Source organism: Macrobrachium rosenbergii, chromosome 2 (genome assembly GCF_040412425.1).
Source record: "Macrobrachium rosenbergii isolate ZJJX-2024 chromosome 2, ASM4041242v1, whole genome shotgun sequence".
Classification (NCBI taxonomy): domain Eukaryota; kingdom Metazoa; phylum Arthropoda; class Malacostraca; order Decapoda; family Palaemonidae; genus Macrobrachium; species Macrobrachium rosenbergii.
The window spans coordinates 32,224,884-32,242,461 of NC_089742.1; the positions used below are offsets into that span (position 1 = coordinate 32,224,884).

General features: G+C 36.4%; 1 protein-coding gene across 1 annotated transcript; it reads left to right on the top strand.

Moving 5' to 3' along the window:
• The first annotated feature begins 6,343 nt into the window (after nucleotides 1-6,343).
• Nucleotides 6,344-16,857, top strand: LOC136844878 (uncharacterized). The gene is made up of 4 exons (XM_067114154.1): nucleotides 6,344-6,427; nucleotides 11,235-11,295; nucleotides 12,767-12,997; nucleotides 13,101-16,857. Exon 4 carries the CDS (start codon nucleotides 13,101-13,103, stop codon nucleotides 15,780-15,782), a length of 2,682 nt encoding a protein of 893 aa, XP_066970255.1. The 5' UTR covers nucleotides 6,344-6,427; nucleotides 11,235-11,295; nucleotides 12,767-12,997; the 3' UTR covers nucleotides 15,783-16,857.
• Nucleotides 16,858-17,578: the final 721 nt, after the last annotated feature.

Genomic DNA, 17,578 nt, shown 5'->3' on the forward strand with positions numbered 1-17,578 from the left:
TTGGAATGTTGATCACCCACCCTTCAATCATCAAACATACCAATTTGCACCTCTCTAGCCTCAGTAGATTTAATTTTATTTAAGGTTAAATTTAGCCATAGTCGTGAGTCTGACAACGATATAGGCCAAGCCACCACCGGGCCGTGGCTAAAGCTTCATGGGCCGCTGCCTGTACAGCACCATATCGAGACCACCGAAAGGTAGATCTGTTTTCGGTGGCCTTGATTATACGATATACAGAAAACTCGATTGCGCCGAAAAAAACTGAGGAGCGTTTTCTACTTGTTTTTTTTATGTATAGTTGATCTCTTCATGTTTCCCTTTTATACCAGACTGGAGGTTCATTTCACGAGGTTTAATCATCTATAGTCTAGCTTCGAAAGGTTGAGACTTTCATATAACTAGAGGCGTTGGCCTGTTTCCCATCTTGCCCAAGGAGGTATTTAATCCTAATCCAAAAAGGTACGCTTTTAGGAATAACTCGAGGTTAAGGCTAATCCTGAGAATGGTCGTGTTCGAGAGTGCTGTCAAGCTATTTGCTGTTACTTACCAGTGACTTGTTTTAAAGTATTGGATGCATGCATATCTATATTATTTATGTATGAACATATATGCCAACAAAGGTATATATATATATATATATATATATATATATATATATATATATATATATATATATATATATATATATATATATATATATATATATATATATATATATATATATATATATATATATATATATATATATATATATATATATGTTTGGTTTTAAACCACGAAGAGGTAAAAACGTGATGATTATACGAAGAAAGTTACAGCCACGAAGGAAAGCATCGTGGGTATAACTTTGTTCATACACACACATATACACACGTATCAGCGAAACTGAGGTTTGGCAGGGGCGGCCAAAAATTGAGCCACATCTCTTTGTTTTTATGAAAATAAATTAGGTTGGTGTGGAAAGTATATTAAGTCAAATATCATTCGATATTGCCTTTAAATGAATAAAAAATTTTTTTATTTCACTTGAGCAAGCTCTAACAAGGCAAACTTTTAATCCTTACTCGCCCCACCCTAGCGATCTTAGAGTGCTTGAAAGACTCTAAACCACACGCAATGAAATGGCAGCGCCGCTCAAAAGAAATGCCAAATCTACCAAATTATCACCTTTTTTCCTGGAAAGTTTAAATGGCATTGAGAAAATATGGCAGCAGGGCTAAATCGCCTTCGAGTCTCACAGCCAGAGTATAGTTGTGTTTTCAGCATATCTTGATTTTACTTCAGAATGTAAACAGAAATATAAAGATTAAATCTTGGTTTGTCGCCTCTTTATTATTTTGGTTTTTAAATAAACATCATAAAAATGAGAAGTTAGTGCTCAGTGTTAGAAGCTACATAAAGCGAGAGAGAGAGAGAGAGAGAGAGAGAGAGAGAGAGAGAGAGAGAGAGAGAGAGAGAGAGAGAGTCTTCCAGCAAAGTAAAGACATTAGATTTCTACAAAGAGAATTCTTGGTGCTAGAGGCCACATAGAAAAAAGCTAGAGAAGAGAGAGAGAGAGAGAGAGAGAGAGAGAGAGAGAGAGAGAGAGAGAGAGAGAGAGCGCCTTTAGGTGAAAGTAAGGGCACCAGCCCTCTACAGAGAGAAATATTTATAGGAGCTTCAATTATATACCAACTCGAAGGTAAGGTCAAGGACGGCTAGTTATGTAGGATAAAAATGACCATTTTGACCTTTTCGCCCAGAGTGACCTTTGCGACCAACGTCTCCAAAAGGTCACCTTTATGTAGATTATTAACGCACATCACAAGACTTTCTACACAACTTATTTGTTTTGATTTTCTCAATAATTATCCTTTTACACGTATAACTCCAATATTCTTCGTATTTGGCTTTTTTTTTATCGTTTCTTCGTCCACTTTTCCACCAACCTTTAAGGTGGATTAGGATATTAATGAAACGAAATAAAAACTTTTCTCTATATTTTCAGACTAGTGTCATTCAGGCCTCATTATACAGAGCCTTCAGTAATTCCTAGGTTCTGCAATATCACAGAAAACAAATAAATATGAAGAAGAAGAAGAAGAGGAAGAAGAAGAAGAAGAAGAAGAAGAAGAAGAAGAAGAGAGAGAGAGAGGGAGAGAGAGAGATACTTTAATGCTTGACCGTCTATTCTGCCATAGTATTGGGCCACAGGAGGTAAGCATAAAATACTAACCTTTCCTTCAAGATACAGTCGGAAACCAAATAAGTTTTTAGTGGACATACATAAAGAACATTTAGCAGAGATTGCAGCTTGAACCTTCTCCTTAAAAATATGTTTTTAACTATATATATATATATATATATATATATATATATATATATATATATATATATATATATATATATATATATATATATATATATATATATATATATATATATATATATATATATATATATATATATATATATATATATATATATATATATATATATATATATATATATATATATATATATATATTCATAAATACTACCTTTCTTTAATGTATATATATATATATATTCATAAACACTACCTTTTCTTTAATGTCTCAGGGATGGGATAAAAGATAGGCTGGCTGTAACGCTTGTCCTCTTTCTCATGTTATTCCATTATGTTTGTTCAGTTATCTTTTGTCCCTTCCTCTCTCTCTCTCTCTCTCTCTCTCTCTCTCTCTCTCTCTCTCTCTCTCTCTCTCTCTCTCTCTCTCTCTCTCCCCCCTCTCGTTGCGAATGCAGTGGAGATGAGTTTAGAGATTAATGAATTGCAAAGTGAAGCATCAGCTCAGTCGGTAAGGTCAGAGCCTGTTACGTTAGATTTCGTCAAAAGTGGCGTTCAGATATTCATTGCAAGATCGGCTGATCGTTCTCCTGAATTCAGTGAGGAACATATTACGGAAGAAGCTTTGATAGACAGATAGATTACGGATTAAAGGATTTAGACCAAAGGCCAAGCGCATGGGACCTATGAGGTCATTCAGCGCAGAAACGGAAATTGGCAGTAAGGTGGTTTGATAGGTGTGACGGAAGGAGGACCTCGCAGTTGCACTGTGAAACAATTGTTGGTACAGTAGAGGGGGTTGGAAAGTCAGATGGAAGAAAGAAGCTTTGAATTAGGAAGCGAATCAAGGGACTATGCAGTCTGTTAAACACACGAGTACTCCTGAATGCTTTCCAAAGCCTGCTGGGTTCTGTGAGGCAGCCGTTGTAAAATCCGGTGGCCGCTCATTTATGAAAGGGAGTGGAGTGCAGCAAATGTCGAGCGAGATCATTGTCTTAAGGTATACAGTGATGATTTGATGATGAACTTTAGTTTCTCTACTCAAAGGATTGGTCATCAGGGGGGGGGGAGAGAGAGAGAGAGAGAGAGAGAGAGAGAGAGAGAGAGAGAGAGAGAGAGAGAGAGAGAGAGAGAGAGAGTTTTAAAGATCAAGACTGCCAAAGGCTCAAAACAAGGGTAATCACACACACACACAGAAAGAGAGGGAAAGAGAGAGAGAGAGAGAGAGAGAGAGAGAGGTGGGGGCGGATTTTAAGATCAAGACTCTTAAAGGCTCAAAACAAGGGTAATAATTGAGAGAGAGAGAGAGAGAGAGAGAGAGAGAGAGAGAGAGAGAGAGAGAGAGAGAGAGGAGAGAGAGAGAGAGAGAGAGAGAGAGAGAGAGAGTTTAAAGTCCGTCAAAGGCTCAAAACAAAGGTAATCAGAGAGAGAGAGAGAGAGAGAGAGAGAGAGAGAGAGAGAGAGAGAGAGATTTGGTGCCTTTCTCTTTATCGGTACTAGAGAGAGAGAGAGAGAGAGAGAGAGAGAGAGAGAGAGAGAGAGAGAGAGAGAGAGAGAGAGAATTTTTCTTTATCGGTACTGACGCTGCTCCTGCTATGGTCTTCAGCACAATTATCACTTCATCTGCTAAATAAAGTTTCAATGAGTTCATGTTTTGCGTTAGTCTGTCTTTATGTGTCAGTAACCTCAAGAGGAACAGATCTTGAAAAATGTATAATCATTCTCTGGATAACCTCCTATGGCTAGTTAACTTTTTTGGATAAAGTATTCGTGGAAGTGTACTGGTCAAAAGGTCACTGAATATTTGACCATGGGATGTCTTTTATTGTTACTCCCGTTACTAGCGGATCCAGAAAAATTTCATTGGGGCGCCACTAATTTTCATTATATATATTATTTCTATAATAGATCTTTTATTTTTTCCTGTTTTATATTTCTCATTTACGTTGCTATTATCTAAATCGTCAATATTATTTTGTCATTATTTTTCATTGGTGGGGCCACGTGCCCAGGTGCCAAACCCCCGATCCGCTATAGTGGCCCCCCGGCTGGCAAGACTTCAGGTTGTTACGGGTTTACTTAACACCATTTCTTGACTGCGGCATTTCCCATCTTCATCTCCTTTGCTTTAAACGGTGGAACTTTCTCATCTTTCGGACTCCATTTCTTGTCAATTGGTATTAATTAGGTGATTGGGTAAATGAAATGAAGTTCCTTAATGGTGTTCAAAGTGAATATTAGGCTACCTATTATAATGAGATTTTCGACAGCAAAAGTAGGCACAATAGATCTTGGCACAATCAAGGTACGTCTCTTTCCTTTTGCATTTCTTAGTTTTTATATATATATATATTTATATATATATATATATATATATATATATATATATATATATATATATATATATATATATATATATATATATTAATATTTGTCACATACACAATTGTTCTGGGCATTAGTAGAATTACTGAAAGGATCTCATTCAAACTGGATGGTATCTAATGGTGTATTTATTCAGAAAAAAGTTACAAGCTTTCTTGGACAAACAGTCCGTATTATTAAGTATCCGTACAATGACCAAACGCGTAGTCCAGTGGTATATATATATATATATATATATATATATATATATATATATATATATATATATATATATATATATATATATATATAAATTGATCTGTGGTAAATTAACGAGTTACCACATCAATATATATATATATATATATATATATATATATATATATATATATATATATATATATATATATATATATATATATATATATATATATATATATATATATATATATATATATATATATATATATATATATATATATATATATATATATATATATATATATATATATATACATATATATATATATACATATATATACATATACATATATATATATATATATATATACATATATATATACATATACATATATACATATACATATACATATATATATATATATATATATATATATATATATATATATATATATATATATATATATATATATATATATATATATATATATATATATATATATATATATATATATATATATATATATATATATATACATATATATATATATACATATATATATATATATATATATATATATATATATATATATATATATATATATATACATATATATATATATATATATATATATATATATATATATATATATATATATATATATATATATATATATATATATATATATATATATATATATATATAAATTTGTTGTAACTTACCAAATTTGTGGTTTACAGATAAACTTAATTGCCGTTGACCCTCAAAATAAGTTTCGAAAAAATGTTCGTCTCGTTAACTCTCGCTGAAGTTCCAAAATAATTCCTTCGGTAGCCTAGGATGTAAAATGTCACCGACGCTTGATCCACATGAAACGAAAAACTCCCCTTTCTTATGAAAACGCTGTACTAATTTGCTTTTGCGTCTTCCAGGGAATACAATCGTCGATTGGCGCGGATAAAAATAAATATAAGATTATATTGCTCCCGGATGAATAGTTACACAATAATTTTCAGGTTACGAATTACACCCAGCGCACGAGACCGTCACAGAGAGACGCTCCCCTGCCTATCTCACAGCGACCGAATAGAAAGTGTTTACATACCAGTCGAAAGAAGTTGTCAACAGCAGCGCAACTACAGCGATTCAACTACCCGAGAGTTGTGACAACGATATTTTGTTTATTTTTAAAAATAAATGTTCATACTGGCACGACATCAATTGCACGACTTTACAGCTTAGAAAAGAATGTGATTGTATTCCACATCTAGATTCACATATGAGAAAGCAGGACTGAAGGCGAAACAAACCATGATAAACAACCTGCATTAACAGCGGCCTGATGGTCGTTAAGTCGTTTATCTAACTGCCGTCTGACTGACCGTGTACCCATCTTCTGTAATCCCTTCGATTTGATTGGTTGTCTGCGGTTAGGGAGAGTTTACATTCTCGAGAAGTGCGCGAGTAGACAGTAACAGATCTGGTGTTTCAACGACTTGTATTGTCTGCGGTGCAGTGTCTTCTTCTTCTTGTGGATAACGTGACGAAATCTTGTAAGGGATTGGGACTGAATTACGTACACGTTCTCCTATTGGATTATAAAGGGGCGTTATTAATATTATTTTTGTTATTTACCACGGTGTTGCAGTGATGAATGTTCTTGTTTTAAAAATAGGCTTTGCAAAATTAGGTGAATGGAAAAGTTGAGCGTGCTGGGAAAAGGCTTGCGTAGGCTTATAATTTTTTCACTCGAGGCGTCTTGAAAAAATAAAATTACCTCAGTTGAAATGTTAAAAAAAGGAAGTCTTACTAGGCTTCAAAGTATGCTTCCTTGAACGATGCTGTCTTTTACCTCATACTTGCACCTTGCAAACAGGTGCATGCAAGTGTCTTAAACTAAGTGCCAATAACATCTGAGGAAAATAACATCTGGGAATGAGGTAAACGATATCGAATTCAACTTTGAAGAGAAAATCTCGAACAATTTGCGAGCATTTCGGAATACGATGAAGTTAAAGACGCTATCGTTCGCTGGTTATCGAGCAGTCGTGTTGAAAGGCTTGCTTTAATAGAGCAGTCCCGAAGTGATCAAGTTGGTTTTACACGAGTGAGACCATAAAATGAAAGCATTGGTGCTGAGAGTTGTAGATCCCGTGTTAAAATATTAAGAAAAAAAAATGATTATCCAAGTAAAGGACACGCCTGGGATTATATTTTTCCCAGCTTTACCTCACGTCAGTCTTGTGGTAACATTTCTCTTTACTTAAAGATATATATATATTTTTTTGTGTGTATTGGTCGACTTTGCCAATGTTGTTACTACCCTACGTTGTCTCGAGTGGTAGATCCGAGGAAAACTTGAACACCTCCGTAGGTCTAGTCATTGTAGACCTAAGCGAGAAGACTATTGTAATCGAATTGGTGAGCTCGGATGTTAACAACCGTAAAAGTTCGGCCTGCGGTTGGGTTAATCCAGTCCCACGGACCTTTTTATTTAAGACAGCCTTAGGCCAGCCATTCAAGTCACCAGTGTGGTTATGGCGTGAAGGCTTCGGGAGGCTGGCCTGTTGTGAACGTCCAGACTCTGTGCTAGCAACAGAGGCAAGCTGCCAGTTGGCAGCTAATTTTAGTTTGTTCACAGGGTAACAAAAAGACTGTGAATTATTACAATGGAAAGAAGAAAGGATATCTCCCCATATAGTAGAATTTTCCTTCATATAGTTCAAGAATGCCAAGACACAAACTGTATATATGAAATTCTATTGATTTTAGTAAAACCAAATCTGTATACGAAGTGGAATGGCAAGGAAGTTTTTTTGGAATGTATTTTAATGTAAAATTAATAATTCCGATGATGGGTGAAGTCACAACTCAAGAAGAATGAACATTTGCTTTTAAGGCACCAGTGTCCCATTTATCCTTTTACAATCAAGTATGATGGCGTATATAAGAGCATAGTGTCAATTATACAAGCATAATATTAAATAAGTTACATAAATAAAATAAGAAACTAACTTCAATTTTATGTGAGATGTTTGAAGACTTTTGGGAGACTTTTTGTTTCAGAGAAATTAAAGTTAATTTTTGTAGTTTCCAAAAGCGTTGTGAGTAATGGGAGACCATTAATTTACTGACAAAATAAAAACAAAATAAACCATGAAATTTTCCAGCTACTAAAATTTGCGTTCTCTCCTGTGATTGTTGGAGCACACCACGGTATATTGTTATGCGGAGCTGGACAATAACTTAATTTTTAACACATCCCTCCCAAACGTCCATTGTTCTTCTATTTGCTCTTAAATTCATATCCTTTATCGTCCACTTGGAAGGAAATCACAAGAGTTACTCGTCGACTCTTCATGGAGATGTGACGTCACTTTGAAACCGCGTGACCTCATTTGACTAATCCCGTGCAAGGTCTGCAGTCTCTTGCCTTTCCATCTTTGATCTAGATTCAGTCTACGTGACCTCATTTGGCCAAATTTGGGTAAATTCTGATAGTGCTTGTCCCACCATTTCCTACCTGGGTTTGACGTATGTGACCTCATTCAGTCAGTGCTGGGTCAAGCCTTTGATAGCTTGGGCTGCTGATCTTGATAGCACACACCTGATTTCATTCCTAAGCTGACCCTGGGTCAAGTCTAGTTTCCATCCACACGATCTTGCTTAACCAGTTCCAGGTCAAGTAAGTTTGTGATAATTTTCCCTGCTATTTCCACATTACCTTATTCGACCAGGGCTGGGTCAAGTCTTTGAACACTTGCCCTGATATACCTGATCTGGATTCAGTCCACCCAACCTCATTCAGCTAGTCCTGGGTCAAGACAAGAGCTGCTTTCCCTGCCATTTCCAATCTAGTCTCAGTTCATGCGACCTTATTTAGCACATGACCTTATTTGAAGAATCCTGAGTCAAATCTGTGATTGCCTACCTTGTCACTTCTGATCTGGATTAAGTCCATGTTACCTTATTCAGGCAATCTTTGATCAAGTCTACAATTGCATCCCTGCCATAACTGATACAGATTCAGCTTGCCTAGCCTTATTCAACCAATCCTGTGTCAAGTCTGCAATCACTTTTCCCACCGTTTCCAATCTGGGTTCAGTTCATGCAATACCATAACCAATCCTGGGTTAAGTTTTCAATTATTTACCTCTATGATTTGGAGTTGGTTTAAATGTTCAGCACCATAACATGTAAGATAGATTTGAACCAAACATTTGAACCAATTACAATGTTCAGCATTATAACAAGTAAGATGGATTATTCTTGTACATTAAGGTTATCTACTCTTTTTAAGAGAGCTGGAAGGCTTTTTGTAGCATTTATAAAAGAAACATTTAGTGGGTTCTACCGTAGATAACTTTGATAAGTTCATGAGTTTGAAGTTCTGCAGCTCTACAAGTTAGTTTGAACTTGAATTACATGATTTTGTGTGTGAAGCTTAGATATGTCTCCAAGCTTGTGTGTGAGACTTAGATATGTCTCCAAGCTTGTTTGTGAAGTTTGGTAATGGCACAAAGTTTTGAAATGGGAACAGTTTGTGGGTGAATTTTGATAATATCAGTGAATTTGTGCAGAAAATTTAGTAATGGAATGACCTTGTTTGCAAAATTTGGGAATGGGTATAAGTTTGTGAAGTTTGGAAATATTCTTGAAATTTGTACGTGAAATTTGTTAGTGGTGGAGGCTTCTGCACGATGTTTGGTAATTGCGTGAGTGTGCATATTGTAAGAACAGCAAGTTTAAATGTTGCCATAAGGACTAACCTTTCTGTAAGTGTTGTAAGATTTATGGTGCTTTAGGTTGGGTTAGATTGGAGGGAGTTCCAATGTCAGGTTAGGAACTGATGCCTTAGGTTAGGTTAGGTAAGAGTTTATTCCTGCTAAGTTGAGGCTTTCTGGTGAATTTTAATGTTTTAAAGCATTTGTTTTTCCTGGAAATCCAGTTTTATGAATTACAGAAGCTGTCCCAAACTCAAGGAGTATGGATTTCAGAGAGCAGATACAACATTCATTGGAAGCAAATGAAGACTAGAAAAACCATTTTTACAAGGGTATTCTCATTTGCATATTATTGGGCACAGCTGGAAACTTGTTTTTTGGACGAGTACACAGAAGCAACCATTGGTGGTAAGAAATATGGTATAAAGAAAAAAATATACAAAAGAAGTGCCTGGAAAAAATGTTTTATGCATGTATTGTAGCACCAAAAAGACTGAAAAGGTATGTAATAATCCAACTTAGCCTAACCCAACCTCACCTCAGTTGGGATGCAAACTCTGCCTAGACTGGTATAATCTCACCTTGTACAACTAACCTCATAGCCTTTAACCACCAAGTCAAATGCCAATCTTAACCATAACCAAATGCCAATCTCAATCATTACCAAGAATGTTGCCTAACCTAACCTAACCTCAGTTGGGATGCGAAACTATGACTCGACTGAGACCATCTCCTCCTATACATCCCCATAACCTTTGAACATTGAGTTGAATGCCACTCCTAAGCCTATCAAGAGTGCATTAACCTGCCTAGCCTAACCTAACCTCATCTCAGTTGGGATGGATACAAGCTCTGCCTAGACTGAGATTATCTTTTACTGGACATCCCCATAACCTTTGAACATTACGAGTCAAATGTCAATCCTAACCTCACCAAGAATGCAGCAACCTCCCTAGCCTAACCTAACCTCATCCCAGCAGGGATGGAAGCTCTGTGTAGACTGAGATCAATGAGTCAAATGCCAATCCTAACCTTAATAAGAATGCAGCAATCTACCTGACCGTAGAGTCTGGGATCTTTGAACCATAACCTGTGTAACTTCGCTCAAAATGCTTGCCCAACAAGGCTGCCTTACTTAACCTCACCAAAAAATGCTCAACCAAGCCTACCATAACTTTAAAAACACTCAAAAACAAAAACAAAAAAGTGAAACCAAGGCTTGAAAAGTATGTGATGGCTTGGGTTTTTGTATTAGTGTAAGAATGTGTTTACACTAAGAAGAAACTGTCAAATTATCTACAAAAAAAAAAAAAAAAAAATTATAACCTGCATATTGCTTTCTGAACAAATAAAACATTCTTCAGCACATAGACACTAGCAACAACCATTACCATACCCTGTTTTGAGAGAATTAGTGGATCACCAGATATGACACTGTCTAACCATCTAAAAAGTGCTCAGCAGTTTTCATTTTTGATTGTTTAAATGCAGTCATTCCTAAGGTTCTTGAAGGGAGTGTTGAAGCAAATTTTTCAAACTTCTGTTCATGCACAGTGTTTTTGTGGATTAGTTATCCATGTTTTTGCCGTCCTTGACTGTTTTTATGAAAGTTTTTGACTCTGTTCTTCCTTTTCAGAATATACACTTTCTGCCTGAAGTTGAGAAAGGGTCCATTGAGGTTATCCAAAACAGTGACGGTGAGTAAGCATAATGAAATTTAAAGATAGGTATTGCTTATCAAGATTAGAACCTAAGTTTTATTAGGGCCATTTATTTATTTCGTTATTTGTATTTTGATGTGATTCATTAGTTTATTATATTTTTATACTAAAATTTGCATACTTATAAATTTGCTTATATTTGTTACATGTATATTTAATACATTTGTATTTTTTTAAATACTGTTATATTTAACCATTTTACATATATTAAATGTATTTTTTGGTAAAATCCTGAATATTTGTATTGAACTTGTGTTTATATATGAATATTATGCTTTTATTTTTTTGTACTTACATTCTTGTTTATGATTGCTTGTATACAAATATGATGTTTAAAATCCGTATATCGTGGAATATTTTATTTAAGTATATTTATGACTATTTGAAATGGAAAGCACACTTTTGCGCTTTTTTTAACCGAATGAAGCAACTGAACCTAATGCATTTTGTCTGTGGAAAGTATTTAGGATAATCACCGTTTAAAACTTCTAATCCTCATGGCCCAGGGAAATGAAAACCACCTATGCGGACAGATAAGTTGACACAAAACTAAAATATGAATTTTAAAATATGAATTTTAACTTCAACTATTTAGTCTCGGAGTCTTTTGTGATAGAAGGGCAGGTTTTTATGCCTATAAATTGGCTCATCGCAATTTCGATCATTTAGGAATTTAATCACAACAGTTTTATCACAGGAAATGTCAGTGGGATCTGTCACACTATAGCAGCTGTGAGCACTCAGATCGTAATTATATCAGTTCCTGTCATTACTTAAGGTTCTCCGCTGCGTTCCTTCGGCCCCTAGCTGCAACCCCTGTCATTCCTTTTTACTGTACTTCCGTTCGTATTCTTTCTTTCATCTTCCTTTCCACCCGCCCCCTAACAATTTATTTATTGTGCAACTGCGAGGTTTTTCCTCCTGTCAACACCTTTCAAACGACCTTACTGTCAATTTCAGCGCTGAATGACCTCATAGGTCCCAGCGCTTGGCCTTTGGCCTCAATCCTATATTCTGTCTAGCCTGTCATTTTGTCTGCCAATCCATCTGCTAATGATGAAGGTATGAAGCTCTACATAATCTTAATATCTGTAAAATTAGACTTGAGCCGTCATATTCATCATCTATTTATAACTGGTATTAATTTTTTTTTTTTTTAGTGACTGCCAGTCTAGGCCTTAATTATAGGTCAAGTAAGAACTTAAAAAAAAAAAAAAAAAATTTGATCACCTCCAAGAGGGTTTCCTTTACTAAATGTTGTTCCACATTTTTGCTGACTCGGCCGGTTTAAAAGAATATAAATATGGTTCAGTGTTGTGTATTGCCTAACCATCATTATTATTTTACACATAATTTTCAAAGGAGTTGTCTTGTAACAGTTGAGTAAGGTAGCTACTGAAAAGCTGAATGACGTAGTTACTGATCATTGGCTATCTGCATCTCTCAGGGTATTTTCGTGTCGTTATCACAAAAGCTGTGATCAAGGTCTAGGCTGGGAATTCTCTAAGGCTATCGACGAGGGATTGGCTAGTTTTCCTGTTGTCAGCGTTGAAGGTACCACTTACTTGCTCAGAAAAGTGCACAAGTACTTTGACAACCGCCTCACTGCTGCCAACTGGGATACCACTAGTATCGTCCATAACTCGAAGTATACAGAATTTGGAAATTTTCAGAAAAGGTAACTCCCCACGAAAGTAAAATTGTCTTGATGCCTTGTAAATCTTTTGACACTGTTTTAAGTGTACCAGTAGCATAAATTGTATTTTCTATCTGCATTCCAGATGTCGTACATAGGCCAGTTTGATAACTGTAACTGGGCAGGGCCCTATGCTGGTTTTGGGCACCCGATGAATGCGTCACATGTACCACATAATGGTGAGTTTTTACGCCAAATGAATTGGACCCAGTCGCCTTGCGTACAACAAGAAAGATTTATAGATAACTGCAGAGGACGCCACAACCCATACGCTTATCGTAACAATCGCTCCAGTGACTCTTACGTACCTGATCAAAATTGGCGCTCTAGTAATAGAAAGACCCATAGAGAAAGTCACCATCCGTATGTTTACAACTATTATCACAATAACTACTCTTATTTAGCAGGTCGTGATGAGTTCTGCAGTGATAGAACGAGCCAAGTAAGCTCACCCAATATAAGTCAAATGAAGACTTTTTCAAACAGAAATGGTCCGGTGCCATTCGCGTATGAAACTCAAGTTGACTATCTTTCTAACATTTCCTTCCGTAGAACGGAAAATTCTCGACCGAAAGATTCGTCAACGCCTGCCCCTGGACCTTTAAGGAACCACAGCACACTGACACCCAACGCTCAAAGCTTAAGGCCTTCTGTACCTATTAATCCTTGTAATTTTCCAAGAATTTCACTGAACATTCCAGACAGACGGGAAAATGGTACAGGTTTACTGATGCCTGTTAGGCCTGGCTCTGAAAATACAAAATTTATAGAGAATTGGCACGGACACTCATCAAATTCTACATTTCCTGTATATTCTCAGTCTACAAGAAAAGTACAAGGTTTGAATGGTGCCCCAACAGAGCAATCGTACATACAAAATAAGCAGGCTTTAGCAATAAATCACTACAACAAAACTGCTTCAACGGTAAGTGAACTGAACGGAAGTAATGCTCTTTATATTCCTGTGAAATTTCTTGTGGTTACCAATTCCCAAAAGCAGAATGGGCTTTCTCTGAGCATGGCAGCATCACAGGGAAATCCTCAGTCATTGAGCAATGCTCCAAGAATATGCTTACAAGATGGGTCCTATAGAGATAGTGTGAACCGGACAATATCAGAACAGAGATCAGGACAGGTAACCTCTAGCAAAACTCCTAATGCCATTGCAAGACCTGTGCAGAATTGGAGGAGTAATAATTACAATTATCAGACCCAGAATAGCCTTTATTCTTCAGCTCCTCCGTCACAAGGAGAACTTCGCTCATCTTGGCATTATCCCACAATGTGCTTTGAGGATGGTTCACAAAATCAATCACTGAGCAAGGGCTCTCAACCAGCAACAGACCAGGGAATCTGGAGGACTTCTACCGGCCGTGTTAACAGGCAAGTTAACAATGTAACGTCGCAACCACACCATAATAACACCGAAATCGGTAAGAAGCAAGATTATTTAACAAAATCCATGCCCCCTGATTTAGTGCAGGGAACTAATGTAAGTGAAGAGCGGCCTGAGATTGTAGAAGGCTCTTGTAATGTGTTAGCAGGAAGGAACATAGCAGCCGAAATTGAGGAAAATCCTTGTCAGTCTAGCCATAGATATAATTCTGACTGTGACCCGGATAATTTCATTATAAAAACAGATTATTTTTATCAGGAAGAGGTGCAGTTATCCACGAATAAATGTAATACACTGGGCGAGGGTATCCTTCGTAATGAGTTTTTTGAGGAATGTTTGTCTGATGTGAGAAATGCAAAAGTAGAGGAGAAGGAGAATTTTCCGGGTGATACTTTCTCGTCAAAGTTCAAGGAAGTTCCATTAGAACGAACTTTAAACGAAGATTTACCTGGTAACGTGAAAGACAGGGCAAGTATCGGCGACGTCCTACAAAGCCGCGATTCATTATTTGGTCACCACAAGAGGAGAAAGTTGGAGGGGGATTACGATAAGAAAACACAAGGCGAGTCCAGTAGAGCTAGTAGAATTCCCTTGCATTTAACCTCCTCAAGTTTTTATGTATCGAATCTCAAGCGAGAAGATGACTCGCACCACGGGCAAGATGATAGAAGGGAAGTTGCCTTTCATACCGGTAACGGAAATCCTCTAGTGGCTGTAAACAAAGAGGGTGTTACGGGCCCTCCATGTTTAAGCACGAAAACCACAAATGATGTCCTCAGTAAAACTGAAATATTAAATTCCCCACTTACATTTTTTGAAGATGTGAAATGCGATGATGTCGAAATTGATTTAAATGATACATTTACATATGAGGCTGCTGCGCCTTCTCAAAATATGGACGAAAAAGTCGTAATTGAAGATTTCCCTCTGCAAGACTTTGAACTTGAAAAATGCGATGATATTGAAATTGTGTTTACTAAGATGAAGAAGGAACTCCTTCCCTCTCCTAAGGTTGAATGTAAGGCTCTTGTAGGAGACGAAAATACTGACGAAGGTATAAAACCGAATGAACTGGACAAGCCTAGTGAGCCGCTTCTCAATACGGGAAATATTAATGGCGAAGAAATTTTATCCAGTGAAGATTTACAGCTTGCGAATTGCGATAATATCGACGTTGAAGAAATTGAGTTCAGTGATACAGATTTAAGACTGTCTCCTGTAGTGGAAGAGGAAGTTGTTGACAGATGCCCAAAGGGGCATTTCCTTCACCCCTATCATGCAACCTTCAACTTGAAGACTGGGAAAATTGTTGTGCCCTGTAAGAAATGCAACTGCATCATTTCCATGAAGAGCAGGGTAAATTCTTTGTAAGTAATAAATTGCTCGATTGAAATCTAGTCAGTCATGTTTCCAAGATTTCGCTTTAATTTATGAGTAAAGAAACTGAAATTGCTTTAAGTGTCAGTAAAATTAGCCAGCTGCATCATTTTGTTAAAGATTTGGTGATATTTATGAGTGTTCAGTTGACGCTTTTGACTCCCTATGTTGTTTTTCTTAAGAGCAGCACATCAATGCTTTAGAGATGTGTAAATTTAGGGTATATTGACCGTTGAAAAGCGCAACCTTGCATTTTATGAGAAGATTTTTAATTTGAAAATTCACTTCTAATGTAATTTTTTTCTGTGTTTTTGTTTTACTAATTATTTAGTAAATCAGAAAGAATAAGTTTCATTGCAGTTCCACAAAAGTTTTTTTACACTTTGTTGCGATGATTTGACATCAGTTGCTGAAAACCATGTGTCTGAAGATTTTGGTATTTAAACTTATTTTTAGAGGGTTATATATTTTTAAGTTAATTTGTATGCAAAGGCAGTGTGAAGTCTAAAATGACACGTTTAGTAATTGTAAAAGTAATTTGCAGTGGACTCAAGTTTCAGGTTTGTTTAGCAGGAATGAAATAATTATGCAATACACAACTTCTTAATCGAACTGGTGTATCGCACCGTCAAAAATGACAGTAATATAAGATTGTCGAGACGGCAGGTCCTGTCACTAATGATGTGCAGTATGGTCCCGAAACTCGAACCAAGATGTTTTCGTTTTGCATTCTGAAACAAGGGCAAGATCACCTTGAACTGAGAAGGGCACCAGGGATCATTGAGGGTGACCCCAGGCTGGATGATGGCAAGTTGAGGGTGACCCCAGGCTGGATGATGGCAAGTCGAAGGATGGAGTTTATTAATTGTAGACTGTCCTTGTTACAGATAGTTTATTAAATGTAGACCAACGTTGTTGCAAAGTTCGTTAATTGTAGCAATCTCTGTTACAAGTAAAGTTTATGATTGGAGATTGTCTTTATTCCAAATCGTTTGATTGTAGACAAAGGTTGCTGCAAGTAAAGTATATTGTAGACCACCATTGCCACAAATAAAGTTGATTCATTTTAGACTATTCTTGTTAAAAATTTATTCATTGTAAACTACCGTTATTACCAATAATGTAGATTATCGTGGTTATAGTCATAATTGTAGACTGTCGCCGTTACGAACATAAAATACATGGATACCCAGTGCATTTTAAAATTATATAGAAGATACTAATGGAAGAAGCCGTTTTGATGATGTAGTTCAGACAATTATATTAAATATACCAGTTTGATATATGGGAAATTATGTAACAGCTGCCTTTGCTCGTTTGAGTCGTACAAGCCTTAATCTGCTCGTTCCTTGAGACCTTTTGTAATTGCTGCTGTTTCCAATAGCTTTCATTTCTTTGCTATATCCTCTGAAGCAGTTGCGCTCAAAACCCTAAGTCGTATAGTGTACTGTACCAGAGGTCACGCGGTATACATGTTACTTCTGGAAACTTGTGCCTGCTAATAATAGTGTCATCATTCCACTCCTTTGGCCGAAGAAAATTGCCCGAATTAAGGACTCTCGGTTACTAGCAGTAAGACTGGTGGTCTGTGGTGTTCTCGCTTCTGGTGTCATCTCATTCTCGCTTCCCATTGTGATCTGAGCGTGTGGGTGCACCTAGATTTTTTTTGTTTTTGTTTTTTGTTTTGTTTTAGTTGCTGGTAGTATTCTCTTCCTTTGATGGTTGCTGGGCAGATCGAATAAGCAGTGATATAATCTAGGAATGAGGTAGTACACTCAAAGCCACATAGA

Bases quoted from the DNA above. Each gene is read 5' to 3' on its own strand.
- LOC136844878 (XM_067114154.1), top strand. From the start codon at position 13,101: ATGTCGTACATAGGCCAGTTTGATAACTGTAACTGGGCAGGGCCCTAT.